The sequence below is a fragment of the Mya arenaria genome, chromosome 13 (genome assembly GCF_026914265.1).
Source record: "Mya arenaria isolate MELC-2E11 chromosome 13, ASM2691426v1".
Lineage (NCBI taxonomy): Eukaryota > Metazoa > Mollusca > Bivalvia > Myida > Myidae > Mya > Mya arenaria.
In genome coordinates, this window is record NC_069134.1 from 10,912,409 (window position 1) to 10,936,686 (window position 24,278).

The following is a 24,278-nucleotide window of genomic DNA, read 5'->3' on the forward strand; positions in this document are numbered from 1 at the left end:
GCTAAGTTGTGGATGCATCTAACAGAAGAGACAACCCGATGCTGTCAGGCTTGATGTAAAATGTATTATATCTGGATTGTTGAGTATGTGTCTCCATTTAGTTTCAGGTGTTCTCAATAGAAGGTCCAATGTTTCTGTTGCTTTGACGTGTGGAGTTGATATCCATATCATGTTTTATTGCAGCTTACATAAGGCACAGAGGGCATCCTTCATACGCAAAAGAAAAACATATTATTATTGAGTGATCCATACACAAGCCACACAGCTCCTTGACATATTTTGTGTTTTGACGTTGTCTCTATGTATGCGCGAATCAATTGAACAATAATCACGTTTTATTCGCTATCTTTGTACGATACTGTGTAAGGCGGGCACTTTTATCTTGAAAAGGTGAGGCTTTCAGACTAGTGTTATCGACTAAGCCGCTCCATTAATGTTGGATTCATTTTCGATTAAATTAATCCAAACTTCCAGCATTTCATAGTTAAGGTTGTGCTGTTCACATTTTAAGCAAATCTTTGTTGTTTCGAATTTTGTTGTATTTCAACGTTTTCCGCCACTTGTTTTTGGGACGAAAGAAACCGGATATTTTCCAACAAACACAGTAGTCATTATATTATCACGTTCATTTATCACGTTTCCTGCATTGCGATAATGAATATGACCATGTGTTACAGAATTAAAAAACGTTAACATTTGCTAAATCCTCTTCTCGAAGGAGCACAGTTGTTCAACCAGCCAATTATTCGTGCGTTATTTCTTTTGCAACCAAAATATGTTAACTTTTCAATGACGGGTCAATTTAATCGTCTTTTTCGTTGCATATATAGAATGTTGCTATCTAGTAAGTGCTTTTAAATCCAACGGTATCTTTATATTTTGTTTAATGTCTATGTTTATATGTTTTACTGTACTATATGTTGTATATTGACTTTTAATCTGAACCCGGGTTCCATGGTTAATGTTAATGATCATCATACCAACCTAGAAAAATCTTTATAAGAGAAAGATTGTGTCGCTGATGCAGTGGAGATATATGAGGAACCTGTTGATGGATGGCATTCTAAGACGGGCATTCGTAACCGGAATGAAAGACTCGAGTTAAAACAGATAACATTATCAATTCCATTCATTATGTTGCAGAAGAGGTCGGATATATCTATTTCGAGATTCCATAAAAAATGTTTATTATAAGATTATAGAAAACGAAAACTAATAAAATTTTATCCGCGGAATAGTGACGTAAAAATCTCATGGGCTACAACTACTTTTTTCGGAGTTTCAGGTCTATGTTTCATTTTTTTTTCGAAGATATTGCAATTTCTACTTTGTTTACATAACCTTTAGCCTAAGTGTACAGGTAAGCTTCTTATTTTTTCTCTTATACAGTATACAGTATCAAGTTATACAGAAACGCTGTGTATTGACTTCGTTATTGTATAATTGTCAGCATTATAATTTGCTAAACAGTCAAGCTGCACTCGATGCCAAAAAAACATTTAGAACGTATCTTGGCTTTTACCTCTTATATTGACCTTCAAAACGTGTTATTATTTGCTCAGTTATATTTAATACCGACCATTCACAATTTGTTTATAGCTTTGCATGCTCATTTATAGCTTTACATCTAATCTCAATATGAATATAGTTAAAGAAATGCTCAAAGACAAGTAATATGAATATCAACCACCCTGAAAGAAACTTGTTGCAGATGACCATCATTTTAAATATGTTTGCATATATATGATAACAATAAAAACACTTTTGTATGATTTCGAAACCATATGTGAGTGAATGTGTTAAATGATTCTTGTGAATCTAGAAACGTTAAGAAACAGATCTGCCTGGTAAATGTTTCATAACAGACAAAATGAATTACTAAGTTGTATGGAAAAACCGGAAATGGATGACGTTATCGTTGACGAAATTTCAGCATCTTACAGATCCGTGGCCCAAACCGCTAGTCATTTAATGGCGTCATATGAAAACGTTAATATTTCGGCAGTGACATCATCAACGCCCAGGAAGAGCGACGAACGTGGTTCAATGCTTTTCGGTATAGCTTCCATATGCGTTGACAGTTTAGGCATTATTGCATTCATCGCTGGACACATTTATCTTCTGTGTACAAGGTAAATCATTCATATATTTAATACTTGTGTTAAAAACTACAGAAACAAGCTCAATAGCAATTTTTTTAATCATAAACCCGGTTTAATGGCACTGGGTAAACGCCAAAGACATAGAACACAAAAATAAAACATCACACACAAGAAACATAGAAGAACAGCACAAACATCCACAAACAGCACAGTGCATACATATATAAATAAACTAGGTATATTTATCAAGGATTGTTGGGTACCACCCTAAGCCTAGATTTTAAATGCAGTTATCTTTTTAAAAAAATGATCAAATATGAATAAGTTAAAAACTTAATTGCCAACAATATTCACAAACAAAATTGATTGGCATATGCTCACAATATACACACAAAATAAAAAAACAACAACAAAACACTATACATCTTTTTATTTGTAAAAAGATCAGCAGGCAATTAAAATCAGGTTATTGTTTATGTCGAACTCTATATAAATAGTAATCATTTAAGTCAGGCACAGCAAGAAAAACGATTCATTTTTATTTAGACCTCCAAATAACTGATAACGTATATAAGGGTTGACATTATTTTGTTACTGACAACCACCGTCCCCTTTTATTGACCTCTTGACGTTTTTATCTTTCACATGTGTTTGCGTAAGGGACGGTAAATAAAGAAAAATGGTGTAGATATTTGTATATAAATTGTTTGCCAATTACAAAGCATTCCTGGTATTTAAGGAATATTTAAAGCACTCTTATATTTCCAGTGGAAATTTTATTTTAAGCGTCTGATGGAATGATACTCATTACTGACGTACGTCAACTAATTTATAAGCAATGTGTAAAGCTTAAATATGAACGACCAAAGTGTATAAGTGCTTAAGCCGAATCCATTTCATTCGAAAGTAAAGCTTTGCATAGCCAAAAATGATATTTACATGATACACCGTGTCATTGCGTGCTTCATGGAATAGCGATCGGCTTGATATAAGCATGAAACGAACAGATATCAATATTCCAAACGTCACAATACCTAGTATACCAGTGTACAGCAGCGGATGAAGAAAAAAGTTTAGAAGAATGGCACATGCTGTTCTCCAAATATCCGTGGCGGCGTAGATTACCGGCAATATGAGAACATACTTTATACCGTGTCGTTCCCACACTCTTTCTAATCGCTCTCTTGACTGCTCAATTGACCCAAATGCACAAAACAAGCATACTAATGTTAGACATACTATCGTCATCCAGAACAGCGCATCACCAACAGGAAATACGAAATTAAAGACGACAAAGAAGATGATAGTTATATAGACTACTAAAGTCGTAGACAGTAAAGATATTGTCACTGATATAACAGTAAGGATGTTGACAATAACAGAACAAAGAATGTACATAACTGCTCTGATGGCGAAAATTAGGCATTCTTCCATGCAAAATAGTATCACTACAAGTAGAATGTATAAAGTGCCATTCAAAATGTTCTGTATAAGGCTGAGCAAAGTTGTAATCACAGTCACAGGGGTTCTTAATATAACATCCAGTGTTGCTGTTACAAAATAAACTATACTCGCCATCGCTGTACTTATGGTGTGGAAGAAGCTTTCTATGTTGTAAATGGACGTTGACATTCCGCGCTCAATGTACGAACTTGCATACTTGACTACTTTGAGCAATGGTGGTAAGCTGGGTGATGTCCATATCTTCTGTGTATGCCTCCATATTTTCATAATAAGTACCGCTACCATCCTTTTTAACGAATTGCATGACTATGGATGCATTTAACATTTGTCGATGCTTGTAAACATGAGCAACAACAAGACCACAAAAAAACAGCCACCAATATCCTCAGCATTTCTTGTCATATTGTGTATTCATTGAGAAAGTACGATTTGTTGCTGAGCTTTCTTTGCACTCTTATTTTAGTGTGTAATTCTTCGTGATGATCGTTTACGATTGAATTTTTTTTACATAACTTAATACATTTTCACGATATACACTTTGACACGCATAATGCAGTGATCACAATAGGGTTTACACTCTATCAAACTTCGATCCGGATCGCGGATATGTATATTGTTAAAGGTTACATTCTGTTATGTTTGTTGTCAAATGGGACGAATGGCAGTAGTCAGTGCGAATGCCAATTCAATCAATACGCTGTGACTCACTTCCTTGTTGATGTTCCCGATGGTTTCTGCAATATAAAATCACATGTTAACTTGGAAACAAATAATTCATTAACAAGTAAATACAATTATCGGAAGGTCGTTATCTTTTGAAAATTAAATTTGATTAGCTGAATAAAATATATAATCATGCATAACATTTCACTAACAATCAATTTAAACGGTTTCAATGGTAAATGTTACAATACATGACGAAATCTTTAAATCTGTAAACACACCAAATTTTAGTTATTTTCCATACATCTTGTTCACAAATAAACAAACTCAATGTTTAAATTCCCGATGTTATTGATTTGTACAACCAAGTTCTACTTAAAGCCAAATATATTTCAAACACGAACTTTAGCATACAATATCGGGGTACATTTGAACTGATAAAGTATAACGTATGAATTGGAACCAAGTCCAACTAATAATTGAATAACGACAGGGCACTGCACATACAATATATTTAATGGTGTAGTATTTTGCACGAATATATATAGCCCATACGTGTTTAGTTTAAACTTATTTTAAAATGATAGTGAAGAAAGTCATATTATCTTTAACCAAGTATTTAAAGCGAGTGCGCCTAACGCTGTGTACACTAAACGGGCAACCTAAACAACAATACGTGTATTTCATTACACCCATAACTCAACAGCGTTGATCTTGTCCCTCCTATATGTACGACCTTAAAAATTTCTTCTTCCGCCTTTATTGACACTTCTATCATTTATAGAGCTTGATCTTTATGTCGTAAAATAATTGTTTGTGAGTAAGACGGTCAAGTATGAAGTACTTTATCTACTATTATTGTGGTTTTAAAGAGCACTTGTCACTTATCCTCCTGGTATATGTTTGATAAGTGCTTTTGGAGCTAGGCTTGACACAAGGGGCGTACCTAGACCAGAATTCATGCACAGGCTCGGTTTGCTAGTGGGGTTTTCCCGCGAATGTTGTTAATGCAGGATGGGCTTTATTAAGTGCATTTTACAATATGCAAAAAGAGAGTCTGTTTAATATTCTTACCTTAAGCATTACCCCATTCCCTTCACTTTTAAAAGCATTTTTGGTCTTTTTAAAAATATCATTTTTGAAAATCATGTGCAGGCCCGGGCCTACGATGAGCTACACCAGTGGCGTCTATAACAAGCAAGCTTAAATGTATTGCGCTCTTCTAAAGTGATGCTTGTTTTGTATATTAATGTCAGTTGTATGTAGCAGACGGTCGTGAGATTGAAGTATGTATTATTCTGCTTTATTTGTGTATTTCGGAAACTTTATATCAATGTCAATGGAGTGCCCAAATTTGTGTTCTATGTGTGACATCTCCGAACAGTGCATTGAATGTACAACAGGTCGTTGGGGTACAATAATAAATTGCGTACATCCTTGTCCAGCCACATGCGACGGTGCTTGCCACGACCACGACGGGTCCTGCTCGAAGTGTAAGCTCGGGTTTTGTGGAAAATTTTGTCAGCTGTCATGTGAGCCAAACTGTGATGGAGAGGAGTGTCAGTTAATTAGTGGTGAATGTGTTTGTCAGACAAAGTCTCACACGACAGGAGCTGAATGGACTACAGGAAAGACGAATGAGCGTTGTCCGCTAGGAAACTATGGACCATTCTGTGACAAGAAGTGTTCTGTTGGATGTGTAAACGGAAATTGTAGAATGACAGATGGCGGATGTGTCCATGGATGTGTAAATGGGTACCAAGCGACAGAAATAGGATGTATACCTGCTTTATCGGGAAATGGTGAGGCCATCAGAACAGTGGTGTTAGCAACTTTTTCGTTTCATTAATGTTGATTACACTTTCGACCGTATTCATTATAACACAAGATTCGAGCTTTCAAATTGTGTTCTTGATCCATTTGTGTTGTTCATGGTCTAATAAAGCCTTTTTTGGTATTGTTACTTTTTCCGCCATTTGTTTCAGATTCGGAGGAGTCTGAAAGTTTATCAACCGCAGAGACACTAGCCATTCCTGTATCATGTTCAGTCATGGCTTGCTGCGTTGTGGTAGTAATAGTCGCCATTGTGTGTTACAGAAGAAGCAGGTATGCATCATCCACATTATGTAACCACTCTATTTAGTTTCAATGATCTGAGTTACCATCGGTTCATGATGTTTTGAAACATCAACCAAAATATGCCCATTTTTCTTTGACGGCGCAATACAAAAGGTTTTTAGAGGTAGAATCATTGGTTCGTTGCTATCTACTTGATGTTATGATTGATAATCGGGACGTTTCTATACATCTTTAGAATACAACAGTGTGATACAAAAAACGTGAAAGGGCAAAGGACTGTGACGCAGCTACAATCTGGTATATCGACCGGAAGTTGTCGGAGTGCGATTGCTCTCCCGAGTATCCCGCCCAGGGAGCCTTCTACGAGGTACGTCAGAACAGACGGCCCCGTTCCAAAGCCAGCAGATGTATGCACGATCCCATGCTCACAAAGAGGTTGGGTTCTTCATTCATAGTTGTAATCTTTTTATTATAACAAATATAACTTCACATCACACACTTGTACTTGCATTCAAATGGTAATGAAGGATAAGATTTACTCAAAGTGTGTTTACAAATAAGCTTGTTCTCTGTTGTTCCTTATTGTTAAAATTGAATTCCTGCTGACCCCACATACGTCTGGCATCATTTGAGCGGTGTTTGGTTGCTGATTACTTATATGAATAATAAATGACCAAAAGCACATCATGAAGTAATTACAGCCTGTATTCCTGCTCCTTATTTAAACTGTAACCGGACGTAAACTATTTTTTACTGCACACAAACCTCTTTCAACTGATATATATATTTCAATGAATATATAATGCGGAGTCAACAGGAAGTCGAAAACCTTTTTTGTTTACACATGTTGGTTATCATCATAACCGCCAAAGCATAGTCTTTCCTTAAAAAATGTTGAAACTTCAGGAGCTAATGACTATGTCGCTGATCCAGTTAACCTGTACGAAGAACCTGTTGGAATATCGCATTCGCGAAGGCGGGAATTGGCAGATGCTGAAGCGGCAATAATGTGCTGTGCGCGTGATATTCCGTCGGAACCGGGAATGCAAGTTTCAAACCAAAAAGTTCAGTTCATTACAGACGAAACTGTCGATTACATCCATTGTGTCGCAGACAATGACGAAGCTATTTATAACGAAATTCCCTTTTAGTTTTAATATTATATTTAAGGAAAATACTCAGAAAGATCATACATGAAATGCTAACTCTTGACAGTTCTTTTGTTGTTGATATACCATTCCATTATTTTTATATTGCAAGTTTACTTATTGACTTACATAACATTACTACACATGAGTTTTATACACTGAAGTGTAACTGTGAGACATTTAGTTAGTTAAAAAGCTTCAAGCTCCGTGCAACAATCATGAATATGTGAAAAGAACGCCCATGCCAAATAGTTTGCTTAGGATGCTATTGTATATGTTGAATTTAAGCTGAATTCATTGAATCAAATACACTTAAGTTCGTCTGTGTGCGGTCACCTCTCAGATTGATCTTCGACACGTGTAACTATTTGCTCAATTTAATTCCATTAAGAGCCGGGTATTCTCAGTTTGTTTAACTCAATACTTATTCATGGATTCACTTCTCAACCTAAACCTGAAGTGGTTATCCAAGCCAACTAATATGAATATCAACCACACCGTGTTGGAAAGAAATCTGTTGCAGATGATCATCATATTGAACATATTTGCGTACTGTGTATCAGTTAACAATCGAAAATACGTTTGAATGAGATTTTTTTAAATCGATATCATACGTGTATACTTGCTTATCTAGAAACTGATGATTTTGTTTAAAAACAGACACAATGGATTACCAAATTGTATTGACTTTCTTTAACTAATAACTAATAACTAAAATGGATGACGTTATCGTTGACGGAATTTCAGTATCTAACATATCTGTGGCCCAAACAGCTATTCATTTCATGACGAGAAACGGCAATGCAAACATTTCGGAAGTGATATCATCAACGCCTAGAGAGAAAGATGAACGTGGTGCAATGCTGTTCGTAATAGCTACCATATGCGTTTACAGTTTAGGCATAATTGCATTCATTGCTGGACACATCTATAAACGTCGATATCGTAAACTGTCGATTACATCCATTGTGTCGCAGACAATGACGAAACTATTTATAACGAAATTCTCTTTTAGTTTTAATATTATATTTAAGGAAAATACTCAGAAAGATCATACATGAAATGCTAACTCTTGATAGTTCTTTTGGTGTTGATATACCATTCCATTATTTGTATATTGCTAGTTTACTTATTGACTTACATAACATTATTACACATGAGTTTTATACACTGAAGTGTAACTGTGAGACATTTAGTTAGTTAAAAAGCTTCAAGCTCCATGCTACAATCAGGAATATGAAAAGAACGCCCACGCCAAATAGTTTGCTTATGATGCTATTGTCTATGTTGAATTCATGCTGCATTCATTGAATAAAATACACTTCAGATCGTCTATGTGTGGTCACCTCTCAGATTGACCTTCGACACGTGTTTGCTCAATTTAATTCCATTAAGAGCCGGGTATTCTCAGTTTGTTTAACTCAATACTTATTCATGGATTCACTTCTCAACCTAAACACAATTGAAGTGGTATCCAAACCAAGTTGTATGATTATTAATCACACAGTGTTGGAAAAAAACCTGTTGCAGATGATCATCATGTTGAATATATTTGCATACTGGCTATATAAGTTAGCAATTGATAATACGTTTGAATGAGTTTCTTTTAAATCAATATCATACGTGTATACATGTGTTTAAATCATATTGCTTATCTAGAAACTGATGATTTTGTTTAAAAACAGACACAATGGATTACTAAACTTTAGTTAATTTCTTTAAGTAATAACTAAAATGGATGAAGCTATCGTTGACGGAATTTCAGTATCAAACATATCTGTGGTCCAAACAGCTATTCATTTCATGACGAAAAACGCCGATGCAAACATTTCGGAAGTGATATCATCAACACCAAGGGAGAAAGACGAACGTGGTGCAATGCTGTTCGTAATAGCTACCATATGCGTTTACAGTTTAGGCATTATTGCATTCATTGCTGGACACATCTATAAACGCCGAGATCGTAAACAGTTGGATGTACAGATCGCCGACTACTTATCGTCTGTGTATGAGGTGAAACTGGAACGCTTGAAACGCTTGGAGCACGTTTACCGCACCACGTTGATGCTTGATGACAACGGTTATTGCTTACGAGATGAGAATAGCAGTGTAAAACCGAATGTCGTGCATAAGAAGGCGATTCATTGCGCCCCATCGGATATCGAGCTGACAACTTCCATTGTGGCGGTTTGAGATGCAGCCGACATTAATGCAGCTTCAGATGACGACATAACTACTGTAGACGAAAGCTGCCTTACGGAAGTTTGACCATAACATATCTATTTTTAAGCTAAGCTTTTATTAAGGGATTTCATTATCTTAAGTCAATAAAATTGACCCGATATGAATAAGTAGACATCTTAATTAAAATAATATACAAACAAAATAAACACAGTATTATGTCCTTTTCAGCAAGAAAGCATATGAATGAAGTTGTCACATGAGTGTTGTTAGTAATCCACTTGTAACGTCAAGTGGGTGTAGGTCAGTGTAAGAATCATTGCTGTATAACGATGTGAAATATTACATTTTGTCAATACTTTTAATTATTTATCCATCAACATGTTATTTCAGGTTTATGAATATTATGTTTCTAAATAGTTATCATTTGATACATTATATATTTGTTATATATTTAAAACAAAACATCCATATGTTGAGATGAATCCATCATTTTGCATCATTTTGCAATACTATTGCAGTAAACACTTTAGCAGGCATTAAATTACAGGATATTGTTTATTTTTAAGTCTATATGAATGTAATCGTTCAAGTCGGGCACGCTCGGACGAACGATTTTTTTTATCTAGAAGTCGAAATAATTAATAACGTATATAATGGTTTAAATTATTTTGTTACTGACAAAGTCCTGCTTTTTTATCTGTAGTAGTTTTTTTTATTTTACTCTCCTATCACTGAACATGTGTTTGCCTATGCGACAGTAAATTAAGTATTTTGTCAATTGCATATCATTCACCGTATTATACGTAGATTACCCGTTTACTTTTACATCACTGTTCTATTATCAGTGCAACTTTTCATGCTTCTGGTTGAATGATACTCATTACTCAAATAACATAGCTAGGCAAACTATAAAGTATACTGTCATCCCATTGGTTTAAAACATTAAACATGATATAAATGTATTGTTGTGATGATATCTTACAGCTGCATGCTACAAGTACAGAGTCAGTGTTAACAACTTGCAAGTTGCAAACATACGAAGCACAAGTGCATAGGGTCAATGTTCAAGTTCAATATGGTGTTTCTTTGTGTAAAGGTAATATATGTACAAATTTAACGTCACTTTTATACTTTAACAACTTTTTTTCAGTATCACTTTTCATGCAAATGCTCAATGGAATACTGATTCAAATGATAAACTTGAAAGTCAATACATGTGTTTGATCAAAGAAACTGGTCAGCGAGTTGAAAAAACAAATCTGAACACTGCGCAAAGCATTGAAGGGTATACAGTATGACCGTATCAAACTAATAGTTCTAATAACTAAGAATTAAGTAAATGACTGATTCACTGTGTTAATTCGCAGTGTGTTTGTCAACAAGTAATTGTTACTGCATCCATAACCCGACGAGTTATTGAAAGTATACACGAGCGTGGGTGAATTATTTCAATCACGAGGTATTTTATCACATGCTAAACCTTGTTTCCGGTTTAATATAACCAGTGCGTTTTGTTTTGCGTTACATATGCGAACATTGCTCTATTTCTGTTGGTAAAATAATATTTGTATATACTTTAATTGGACAAAAATAACTTAATTGATAACCTTCATGCAAATGGAATGCTTCTTTCTCTTTTTGTTGAATGATAAACCTTAACAATTTGAACAGAATAGCTAATTTTCTATCGAAATTATTAGAGGAAAAAATGATATTTCGCCGTGCGCATTAAGCCAGCAAAGTTTGAAGAACATATGACGAAATTGAAATTCACCCCTTTTTCTTTTTTAAGATTCATGCTTATTTTTCAATTTTACCTCACACCCTTCAAATTTATGCGGTATAGCAAACACTTGAAGATAAGGAAATGATAACAAATATTATCATGTTTATAAAGTAAAAAAAAACAGAATATTTGTTATAAACAAAGGTACATATGCATGAACTAAGCGTTTGCTTTTGCCCGAAATATGTTTATATAATTCTGCTAAGTTTGAGCGGGTCCAAGAACCTTCTGAATAATTCCTCTACACAATGGACATCGGTAATCGTGCTCAATCACACGGAATATACATGATTGGCATATACCTCTGTGCAAACATGGCACTATCGTTACAAATTCCTTTTCTTCAAAACATATAACACATTCCTCGCATATGTTGTCGTTCTGCGAAGAAAAGTCACCGTCAACACTAGTTTTCACATTAAGCTTATTCTTGATGTTGGTCCAGATATCATTTTCCAACATAAAGTGCTTGAGTCGAATCCATTTGATTCGAAAGTAAAGTTTTGCATAGCCAAAAATGATATTTACATGATACACCGTGTCATTGCGTGCTTCATGGAATAGCGATCGGCTTGATATAAGCATGAAACGAACATATATCACTATTCCAAACGTCACAATGCCTAGAATGCTAGTGTACAGCAGCGGATGAAGAAAAAAGTTTAGAAGGATGGCACATGCTGTTCTCCAAATATCCGTGGCGGCGTAGATTACCGGCAATATGAGAACACACTTTATACCGTGTCGTTCCCACACTCTTTCTAATCGCCCTCTTGACTGCTCAATTGACCCAAATGCACAAAACAAGCATACTAATGTTAGACATACTATCGTCATCCAGAACAGCGCATCACAAACAGGAAAGACGAAATTTAAGACGACAAAGTCGATGATAGTTATATAGCCTACTAAAGTCGTAGACAGTAAAGATATTGCCACTGATATAACACTAAGGATGTTGACAATAACAGAACAAAGAATGTACATAACTGCTCTGATTGTGAAAACAAGGCATTCTTCCATGCAGAAAAGTATCACATCAAGTAGAATGTATAAAGTGCCATTCAAAATGTTCTGTATAAGGCTGAGCAAAGTTGTAATCACAGTCACAGGGGTTCTTAATATAACATCCAGTGTTGCTGCTATAAAATAAACTATACTCGTCATTGCTGTACTTATGTTTTGGAAGAAGTTTTCTATGTTGTAAATGGACGTTGACATTTCGCGTTCAATGTACGAACTTGCATGTTTTACTGCTTTGAGCAATAGCGATAAGCTGTCTTGTGCAACGTTCATATCTTCTGTATATGCCTCCATATTTTGATTATCTAAAGTACCGCTACTATCCTTTTCAACAAATTGCAGGACTTTAAATGCATTTAACATTCATCGATGTGTGTAAACTTGGGCAACACCAATACCCTTAAAAACAGCCACCGATATCCTCATCATTTCTGGTCATCGTTTGTATTCATGGAGAAAGTACGATTGTTGTTGAGCTTTCTTTATACACTTATTTCAGTGGATAATTCTTCGCGATGATCAAATGAGTTCGCGATTTAACAGTTTTAGAACTAACTTCGTTTCGCGATAAACACTTTGACACACATAATGTAGTGATCACAAGAGGGTGCACGCACTGTCAAACTTCGATCCAAATCACGAATGTGAATTTTGTGAAAGGTTACACTCAGTTATCTTTGTCGTCAAATGGGACGAATGACAGTGGTTGACTCGAATGCCAATTCAATCAATAATCTTCCTTCAGATGTTCTTGATTATTTCTGCAACAGAAAATCACGTATTAACTTGGAAACAAATAATTCACTAACTTGTAAATATCAATATTTGAAGGTCGTTATCTTTTGTATTTGTTGCTTTTAATTCGAAACGATTTACTGACAATCACTTTAAACGTGTTAAATGGTAAAAGTTAAACTACAATGCGTAATATTTAAATCTGTAAACATACCAAATGTCCAGTTGTTTACCATATCCCTAGTTCACAAAATAACAAACTTATGTTTAAATTTCTAAACACCGACTGACAAACACAGTAGTTGTAATCGATTTTGTTCACCCGAGTGAATAATCTATTTAAAGCCAAATATATTTCAAATGCATTGCAGGGGTATATTTTAACTGATAAAGAATAACGTATGCATATTGAAACTTATTTAGGAAGTAAGTCCGATTAATAATTGAATAACGTCACTGCGCTACATATTTTATTATATGATGTAGTATTTTTCACGAATATTAAACCACCTCATATATATATATTACTATGATAATCCATTCATGTTAAGTTTAAACTTCATTTATTTTACTGGGAACAAAGTCATATTTACTAATGGTAAATCTCTCTCTGTGGAATGTTGGGGAAAACGGACCACCCGAAGGAAACCCACTTGTCTAGCTTGGTGACCACCAACCAAACTCACATGCGCCCAAGCTGGGAATCGAGCACAGGTCGCCAATTTGAGAAGCGAGTGTGCTAACCGGACAACCCAAACAATCGTTCGTGTTTATCATCATCATCTTTTTGGAGGTTCTTTTTTTAACCATTTCATTGATTGAAATATGATTAAATGACTAATGATTTGTTGATAGTATTAAAAGGTCTTTGACTATTTCTTAACCCCAACAACCATCATCACACACCCTTTTCCTTCAAATACGTACTATATTTCTTCTTCCGCCTTCACTGACACTGCTTTAGTTTATAGAGCTAGATATACTTGCTGTTTAATAATAGTTTGTAAGTATGACTGTCATACCGTTTACTCTTAATTGGGGTTTCACAGAACACTTGACAGTTATATTCCTGGTTTATATCTTTTAAGGGCTATGCGTGACACCATATACTTCAAACAAGAACTAGGGTAGACATTCTCGGGATACATATGAACTGATTAAGTATAAATTATGAATATTCAAAGTCACTAGCGGATTTAGAGGGGGCGTACCCGGCGTGTGCCCCCTCTAAAATCATCCATGTTTACTGTTTTCATCAATATGAGAGAAACAAAAGTAATAAAAGAAGCTCATAATTCACCATTTCCGACTACAAATTGTTAAAATTTTCATGAGGTAGTAACCCCAAATCCCCATACAAACAGTTCATGCCATATACTTTCGGTTCTGAGGGAGGGACACATGTCAAAAGTTGTGCCCCTTAGTTACGCCCCCTCTAACGCCAATTCCTGGATCCACCCCTGAAAGTAATTGAGGAACAAGGCCAAATTATGATTAAATAACGGCACAGCGCTAGACAATTTATTAAATGGTGTAGGCTTTGTATTTCTATTCAACCACTATAACCCATTCGTGTTCAGTTACATTTTTATTTATTTTATAACAATTGTGAGGAATTCCATATCAATAGGTCACTCTCGTTGGCAAGATCTTGTGTTGTGGTAGAAAACCGGAGAACCCGGAGAAAATCCACTTGTTCAGCTTGGTGACCACCAACCAAACTCACATGCGCTCAGGCCGGGAATCGAACCCGGTTCGCCAAGGTAAGATGCGCGTGCGATAACCACTGCGCTTATCGGTGATAAATGACTGCGCTAACCGGATAACCCAAACAACCATACGTGTTTCGCATCACCATTTTTTCTGGTGGTTCATTTTCAATTGCACTGCCTGAAATATGAAAAAAAACATTAATTCGAAATAAAGACAACCCAATAATAATCGGAGTAGTGTGATCGAAATTGCAGTTCCTCACGGGAGATGTCGATAACAAACAAATAAAGCCGCAACAAAAATAAGGACAAAAGCGGACACTAATCACTGTATGGTTGTGGTTATCACTCGTGGTAAAAGCAGCAATGAATGTGTCTAAGTAAGCAAATAAAAAGTGGTGGATATGAGACGCTATGGAAACGCGAAATAATGCTAGCTTTTCTTATTGGTCGCTGGATTTGTTCATATTCACACGTATTTGAAGACTATAAATAAAAGATAAGTATCGGTCGATACTTTCGGTCGTTACACTATTGGTCACCATATTTTAGCCCATTTTCTTTACCACACACCCATTTTCTTCACATTCGCGCGCTATTCTTCCTTCCGCCTTTACTGGATATACTTTTTTTGTATAATAATTTTTCGTAAGGATGACTGTCAAGAATGATGAAATATAACTCGTAATTGAGGTTTCACACAACACTTGACCCTTATCTTCTTGGTATATATCAGTTTAGGGCTAGGCGTATCGGCTTCCTAGTGGGTTTCCCGCGAGTTTTGTAAATGCAGGATGCGTTTTACGTGCGCTTTCCAATATGTAAACAAGAAAGAACATTGATACAAAGCAGCAATGGGTGCCTTGAATTACTTTGTAAAGCTACAAAATCCGTATGAAAATGAATGACAAACTAAATAAAAAATGTTTTTATGAGTTTCAATTAAAAACCTCTCGTCCGGTCAATGTGTACTGTAACGGTTGAAAGTTACACCAAAAAACGTATTCCGATGTATATTGCGATACGCTACAGCCGCACCATCATGGCATGATATATTGCTACGCTTTGTTTGTTTATGTGTGATCATCAAGGTCTGCCCGCGCCTATTGACTGAATAATGGCTTGATCCCGCCGTGACGATTTAAATTGTGTTTAATTTCCATACGTGTCATGAGATAGAAGTGACTTCAATACCAAGTCCAATCCAGATTTTAAAAGACTTGAAGAAAAACGAGTGAGATACCAGATATATGGATGCGATACCCTAGCATTTTGCAAAGATATCTCTTGGTTCTTGAACGTGTTCGGTGTAAAGCATCGATAAACTGGTTACAACTTGACTGGGTTTAACCATTACCGAGTACACCATTTACCGAATACTTCCCTTATATTGCCGACCGCTAGACAAGGGAGCTGCTGGTACCATTTTTTAAGTAACAGTGACCTTGACCACACCCTCTCAAAAAAATCTCAAGCTAGCTCTTCACAAAAGCTACCCACACACCAACTTCCAACATCCATCAGTTCTAACTTAAGTTATTGGCCGGAAATGTTTTTTTTATATATGACAGTGACCTTGATCTTGACTCTTATGCCTCAAAAGCTGGCTCTCCACTTAAGCTACCGACACACCAACATTCATCACTATCCATTAATTCTTTCTTTGACGGAAACAATATATTTTAGCAACAAGCTTAACCTTGATCCCACCCTCTCAAAAGCAATCCAAAGCTAAACTTTCATATAAGCTACCTACATACCAACTTTCATCACTATCCATCAATTCTTACTTACTAGTATATTATTGGAAGGAAACCATACTGTTTAGCATCAGTGATCAAGACCCAGACACATCCGCCTCATATCATCATTATCTATCAATTCATACTTTACTTATTTGGCGGAAACCATTTCCCTTTTTTAGTAACAGTGACCTTGACCCCCCAAAAGAACAAAAAACAAACAAAAAAACCAAACAATTTCATCCTAGCTCTTTACATAGGTAACCTACCTGCCAACTTTCATCACTATCCATCAATTCTTAATTAATCTATTGGACGGAAACCATACTGTTTAGCATCAGTGATCTTGACCTAGACACAACCCCTCAAAAGCAATCCCAAGCTAGCTCTTAATATACAAGCTGTCTGCATACCAACTATCATCACTTTCCATCAATTCACACTTTAGTTATTTGGCAGAAACCATTTTATTATTTTTAGTAACAGTGACCTTGACCCCCCACCCCAAAAAACCAATTTCAACCCAGCTTATCATATAGGCTTCCTGCATGCCAACTTTCATCATAACTATCCATCAATTCTTACTTAAGCTATTGGACGGAAACCATTTATATAATTTAAGTAGCAGAGACCTTGAACCCAAACCCAATCAAAAGCAATTCCACGCTAGATAAGCTTCATACACACCAACTTACATTACTATCCGTCAATGCCAGCTTAAGTTACTGGGCGGAAAGCAATGTTTAACGGCGCGGAAAACTTTTTTATTAAAGTAACAGTGACTTTGATCCCTACCCTCTTAAAAGCAATTCCAATCTTGCTCTTAAGCTACCTACACACCAACTTTCACCACTGCCCATTAATTCCTACTTAAATTACTGGGCGGAAACCTTTTTTTTTCTATTTTTAGTAATAGTGACCTTGACCTTGAACCCAACCTTCTAAAAAGCAATCCCAAACTAGCTCTTTCAACAAGCTACCTACACACGAACTTTCATAATTATCCATAAATGCTTAAGTTACTGTGCGAAAACAAATGTTTGACTGCCCGTTGAAAGCCAGTTTAAAGTACACTAAGAATCAGCCATATTGTTTCGCACTGAATATATCTCTCACTTAAGATTCCGCAAAAATAATTTACGTTGGAGCCTCTGGTCATGAATGATATAATTACTCAAAGTGTGTTAACAAATCAGCTAGTTCTCTGATAGTTCTATTAACATTATTGTTAAAAGCTTATTCCTGATGACCAAACATAAGTTCGGCATCGCTTGAAAGGTATTTGCTTGCTGATTACTAAATGACAAAAAGCACATTAAACATGATGTTATGACTGAATATTTGCTCCAGATTAAATCTAAATCGCAAAAATGTAACATTTAAAGGCCTTAAATAAAAGTTGGAAATTTTTCTGATTTTTTTTAATTCTCTGTTTTCTGCACTTAAGCAACTTTCAACTATTAATCTATATTTTAATGAAATATAATACGGAGTAAACCAGGCAGTCGATATACCTTCATGTGTGAAGTTTAAATCATCATAATCGTCAAAACATAGTCTTACCTTCAATGAAATTGAAACGTGCCACAATCACGAATATAAAAAGAAAATACGCCTAATAGTTTGCTTAACATGAGTCTTTTATGTTGAATTCAAGCTAGCTGCTCTCAATGTCAATAAATACACTTCGTTTCTGGGCGGTCACCTCTCAGATTGACCTTCGACACGTGTAATTATTTGCTCAATTTAATTCCATTAAGTGCCGATTATTCTCAGTTTGTTCAACTCAATACTTATTCATGGATTCACTTCTCAACCTAAACACAATTGAAGTAGTGATCAAATCCAAGTATAATAAATATTAACCACACAGTGTTGGAAAGAAACCTGTTGCAGATGATCATCATATTGAATTCATTTGCATACTGTATATATCAGTTTACAATTGAAAGGACGTTTGGATGATTTTTCAAACCGATATCATACGTGTATACTTGCGTGAAATGATAGTATTTCAACTTATATTGCTAGTTAAAAAAGATGTTTTTGTTTTAGACACTATTTGTTACTAAATTGTAGTGACTTTCTTTAAGTAATAACTAAAATGGATGACGTTTTTGTTGACGGAATTTCAGTATCTAACATATCTGTGGCCCAAACAGCTATTCATTTCATGACGTCATACGACAATGTTAACATTTCGGAAGTGACATCATCAACGCACAGGGAGAAAGATGAACGTGGTGCAATGCTTTTTGTTATAGCTACAATATGCGTTTACAGTTTAGGCATAATTGCATTCATTGCTGGACACATCTATAAACGCCGAGATCGCAAACAGTTGGATATACAGATTTCCGACTACTTATCGTCTGTGTATGAGGTGAAACTGGAGCGCCTGAAACGCTTGGAGCACGTTTACCGCACCACGTTGATGCTTGATGACAATGGTTATTGCTTACGAGATGAGAATAGCAGTGTAACCCCGAATGTCGTTTATAAGAAGGCGATTCACTGCGCCCCATCGGATATCGAGCTGACAACTTCCATTGTGGCGGTTAGAGATGCAGCCGACATTAATGCAGCTTCATATGACGGCAAAACAGTAGATGAAAGCTGCCTTACGGAAGTTTGACGATAACATATCTATTTTAAGCTCTGTTTTTAACTGCATCCATCCAAGTCAATAAAAATGATCCGATAAGTTGAATCTTGTTTCGCTGTTTTATCTTTTATCAGCAAGAATACACATATCTAAACTTGACATTTGGACTCTGCTAGTAACGTTAAGTGGAAGTTAGTCAGTGTAAGACCTGCTCATGTGTGTATCTTACATACATGTTTCCTTTCAGACGACTATTTTATATTGCAATTTAAATAAATATATATTTGGCCAACAAGTCTTAGTTATTAATACAGATAGTACTGCTGCAGGTGTTGCTGTTGATACTTCTACAACGTTAAGTGAAAATTCTGATGTTGCTACCCCTACTACTACTACTACTACTACTACTACTACTACTACTACTACCACCACCACCACCACCACCACCACCACCACCACTACTACTACTACTACTACTACTTCTACTACTACTACTACTACTACTACTACTACTACTACTACTACTACTACTACTATTTACTGTACGTCGCCACTGTTGTTGCCACTTGTACAACAACATTTACAACTACTACTACTACTTCCACCACCACCACTGCTTCTACCACAGCGATCATAAACAATACGTAACTGCGAATGAAGAGACTTCGTTTTTTATCAAAGTGATGATCCTTCTTTTATGTATTGATAATAATGAAATCATATAAAAACAGTAGAAAATTCTTGATTCAGTAATTTCAAATGTTCATTCGTTCTACCACGCTACAGGTACTTTTTCTAAATGTTGTAACTCCTGCCTCGATTTTGATTGCATCAATTTGACCCCATCAGCTTATCATAACCCCTCCCACCAGTCATTATTCTTTAGAAATAGCGATCCCTGGGTAACAACATATCGCCACCAGGGTTATAACGTCTATATGAATAGTAATCGTTGAAATTGGGCACAGCTATACTATAAATGTATTATTTAGATGATATCGTACGGCTTCACGAAACAATTACAGTGAGTGTTAGCATACATGTAATAAATAGCAAGTTATCAGCATACGAAACACAAGTGCATAAAGTCAATATCCAAGTTCAATATGGTGTTTCTTGGTGAAAATGTAACATATTATATACAAAGTAAATGTCAATTTTATAGCTTAACAATTCAATATTTTCTTAAAGTATCACTTTTGATGCAAGTGCTCAGTAAAATACTGAATCATATGATAAACTTGAAATTCAATTATGCATTTGATCAAAGTGACACTTCGCAAGGCATTGTAGGACACAAATTATGACCATATCATAAACAATGATTCTAAGAACTAAGAATTCATTATATGACTAATTCACTGTGTCATATAGTATGTTTGTCAACAAGTAATTGTTACTGCACCCATTACCCGAACTATTGAAATTATACACGAAGTGAGTGAATCATTTCAATCACTAGGAAGTAACTATTTTATCACATGTTAAATATGTTTTCGGTATATAGAGAATACTAGGTTAGTGCCGTGGATGGAGGAAGTTTATCTGGCAAGGCGGAGGAATTTATCGGGTGAGCCGAAGGCGAACCCGATAAAATCCGCAGCCGAGCCAGATAAACTTTCTCCATCCACGGCACTAACCTAGTATTCTATTTATCCTGTTACTTTGTTTAATTAAACACTATAAAACCTTAAAATTAATAAGAATCTTTAAAAGTAAGGGGGACAACTGTTTTTCCCTGTTGACGTCATCACACTCGGTATCCATGTTTAAATCGCCCCCAAAATAGTTCGTAAAACTGTTCAACTTTTTTAGTACGTTTATATTCAAAGTCATTGCATTTTAATAAGTCAATATCAATTCAAAACATAAAAATACTTTTAAACGTGCATAAGCATGGATCATTCTCTGAACATTATCTGATGATGTAACAATTATTCCGCAAGTCAGAGTACAGTACACACGTCAAAATTCAAGATCACGAGTGTTTACAAACAATCGCAACATATTAAATGGATTTAAATGATGTTGATAGTGTTGAATGATCATAACTGCACCGGCAAAGAGATCATTCATTTCTGTTGTAAGTGAGATTTTGTCATTCACCACAGAAATGGAATAAACTATCGACGAGTATCGTTGAATGCTGTTTCACAGTTTCCAGCATTTGCGGGTGGGGTAAGATTTTCACATCTCATGAAGATTTCAGGTCGATTGTTTTGCCAGTGTCATTATTTTGCATAATGATGGGACTTTATGGGCGAGTGATTGCTGAGGTCGGCTGTTAGTGGTCCATTGATAAGATACTGAAACGGCAGTTCTGCTTTTCTTCTGACATTGCAGAATATATAAAAGAAGTTCGTTTTCGCGGTCACATGACCACCTGACTGTAGATAAACATCACGTGGTCTACTATCCTAATAAACTAAAGTTTACACGGCACCTTGTTATTGGACCGATTTGTATGCAGGTGACAGGATAAAAATACAACCAGTGCGTGTTGATTTGTATAACACAAGAGCTATATATTATTGCTTTACTTCTATTCGTTAAAGAATACTTGTAATCAATTTAATTGGACAAAAATAGCTTATTTGGTAACCTTCATGCAACTGATGTGTTTCTTTCTATTTTTGTTTTAATGGTAATTTCTTAATGATTTGAATAGAATATTTAATAATCTATCGAATTTATATGAGGAAAATTTAATAATAAATCGTGCGCATTAATTTAGTAAAGTTTGAAGAACATTTGATATAAAACTGACCCATTCTGGAAGCAAAGTCAAAGATTCCAATGATAATAAACAATAATATAAGATTTTAAATACACAATTTTCACAATAAACATTCATTAAAATAAATCTGCCTATTTTCTCAATTGTTTAAAACTGTCATGATTTCTATATCAGAGGTATCTGGACTTCCGGAATTATTCCTCTGCATAATGGACATAGGTTAGAGTCCATTTTTATATGGGAAATGCAGGACTGGCATATGTTACTGTGCAAACATGGAACTATCGTAACAATCACGTTTTCCTCAAAGCATATAACGCATACTTTGCATATTGTGTCGTCCTTTGATGGTTTTCCTTTAAGTATTTCTTTAAACTTGAATTTGCGTACTTCGTGAAATATCAATCGGCATGAGTCCACAGTTACAAACATACAGTAAACCAATATCGGACAATATATCAGTACATCGCATATAGGTAAGTCGATATTAAAGACGACAATTTCGATGATACTTATATAGCCTACAAAAGTTGTAAACAGTAAAGATATTGCCACTGATATAACAGGAAGGGTGGTAACAAAACGAGAACTAAGAATGTACGTAACTGCTCTGATGGCGAAAACAAGGCATTCTTCCATGCAGAAATGTATCACATCAAGTAGAATGTATAAAGTGCCATTCAAAATGTTCTGTATAAGGCTGAGCAAAGTTGTAATCACAGTCACGGGGGATCTTAATATAAAGGCAAATGATGTTCTTACAAAGGAAACTATACTCGACATCGCTGATCATATGTTGTGAAAGATCCTTTCTATGATAATAACGGACGTTGTCTTTCCACTTGCAGTGTATAAACTTGCATACTTGATTACTGTGAGCAATGGTGATGAGCTGTCTTTTGCGACGTCGATGTCTTGTGCATATTCAGGTCAGCTAAAGAATAAATAAAAACGGTACCAGCCTTTCCACTCATACTTGACTACTACATTTAAACACCTTTACTCCGAAGACTGTTTATCCGTTTATCCGAAAATATCGATATTGGTCGCGATTTTATACTTCTTTGTTTAATGGAAGTTTTATATCGATTATACGAAGTCAAAATACGGTCCCGATTCGATATTTCACACTTTTTTTATTAATCCTTATTTCGAACTCGGTCACCTCATTGCTTTCGCACCAAACCGCGATAGCACGCGGGCAACTGGTTATGGTTATAATAAAGCTTCATAAAGAATGACAATAGTCACACGTTTTTTTAAAAAACAACACACATCGATGCAAGATAAGCGATACATTTTGGGTGGTGATGTTTGTATAGCATTGTTCAACACACATTCGATAACCACATAACTCACTCGACCCGCTACCAAACAATCCAGAGAAGGGCCAGTTAACCAATCCGTGGAGATATCTAGATCGGTAACTGTGCTTTGTTTAGAATGTATGCACGTGCTGTCAGTTTGTTTTACATGCATCACGGTATTTTATTTAAAAAATATAATAATACAAAATTTGTCATTTATTAAGCAATAATTCAACATACATCTATACTAAACGATCACACAAACAACATGTTGGTAACCTGTTGCCGACATTGCAAACTTCTCGATTTGATATTTTACGTTCCTTACCAATAATTCGGGACATCTTCTCGTGCATATTATATGCCAACGATGTAGTTAAAATCTTGAAACTTAAGGACACTTTTATTCTCTATAAAATGTTAATCCGAAATACCGATAATCCGATATTTTATCAGGATCCCGACTATTTTGGATTTATGGTGTTTAAATGTATAAGTCATGGAGATAAGCTTACATTTACGAGCTGCTTTTGTGTGCGACGATGATATCCATACTATATATTTACAGATTAAATGAGGTACAGCCAGCAGCGTCCTTTCTAAGCCAAAATATTAACTTTAGATGTATTAACACACACTTGCCAAAAAGATCATTTGGATATTTGAGATATTTTGTGTTTTGAGACTAACATTAATTATTCTTGCGAGGATGGTATACGACTACATGTTTGTGCAAAATGATCTATATATTGATGATAGCACTTCCATAATGGTCACTTATCACGTTATATCCGTTTTCTGTGTACAATACTTAGTCAGCTGTTTTATCAGGAAAATGTGAGGCTATCAGGATATTGTTGTCGACTTAGCCGCTCCATTTATGTTGGTTACATTTTCGATATAATTAATCCAAACTTCCAAACTGCTTTCATAGTAAAGGTTGTGCTGTTCACAATTTAAGCAAATCATGGTTGTTGAATTTTGTTGTATT

General features: G+C 35.4%; 2 protein-coding genes across 2 annotated transcripts; one reads left to right on the forward strand and one right to left on the reverse strand.

Annotated features, from left to right (window-relative positions):
- Positions 1-5,455: 5,455 nt before the first annotated feature.
- Positions 5,456-10,598, forward strand: LOC128214597 (multiple epidermal growth factor-like domains protein 6). Its single transcript, XM_052921157.1, has 4 exons — positions 5,456-6,031; positions 6,215-6,335; positions 6,544-6,743; positions 7,215-10,598. The coding sequence occupies exons 1-4, from the start codon at positions 5,518-5,520 to the stop codon at positions 7,457-7,459; spliced, it is 1,080 nt and encodes a 359-aa protein (XP_052777117.1). The 5' UTR covers positions 5,456-5,517; the 3' UTR covers positions 7,460-10,598.
- A 918-nt stretch (positions 10,599-11,516) lies between these two features.
- Positions 11,517-13,585, reverse strand: LOC128214596 (uncharacterized). Its single transcript, XM_052921156.1, has 2 exons — positions 13,399-13,585; positions 11,517-13,210 (listed from the first exon to the last, which is right to left on the reverse strand). The coding sequence occupies exon 2, from the start codon at positions 12,810-12,812 to the stop codon at positions 11,628-11,630; it is 1,185 nt and encodes a 394-aa protein (XP_052777116.1). The 5' UTR covers positions 12,813-13,210; positions 13,399-13,585; the 3' UTR covers positions 11,517-11,627.
- Positions 13,586-24,278: the final 10,693 nt, after the last annotated feature.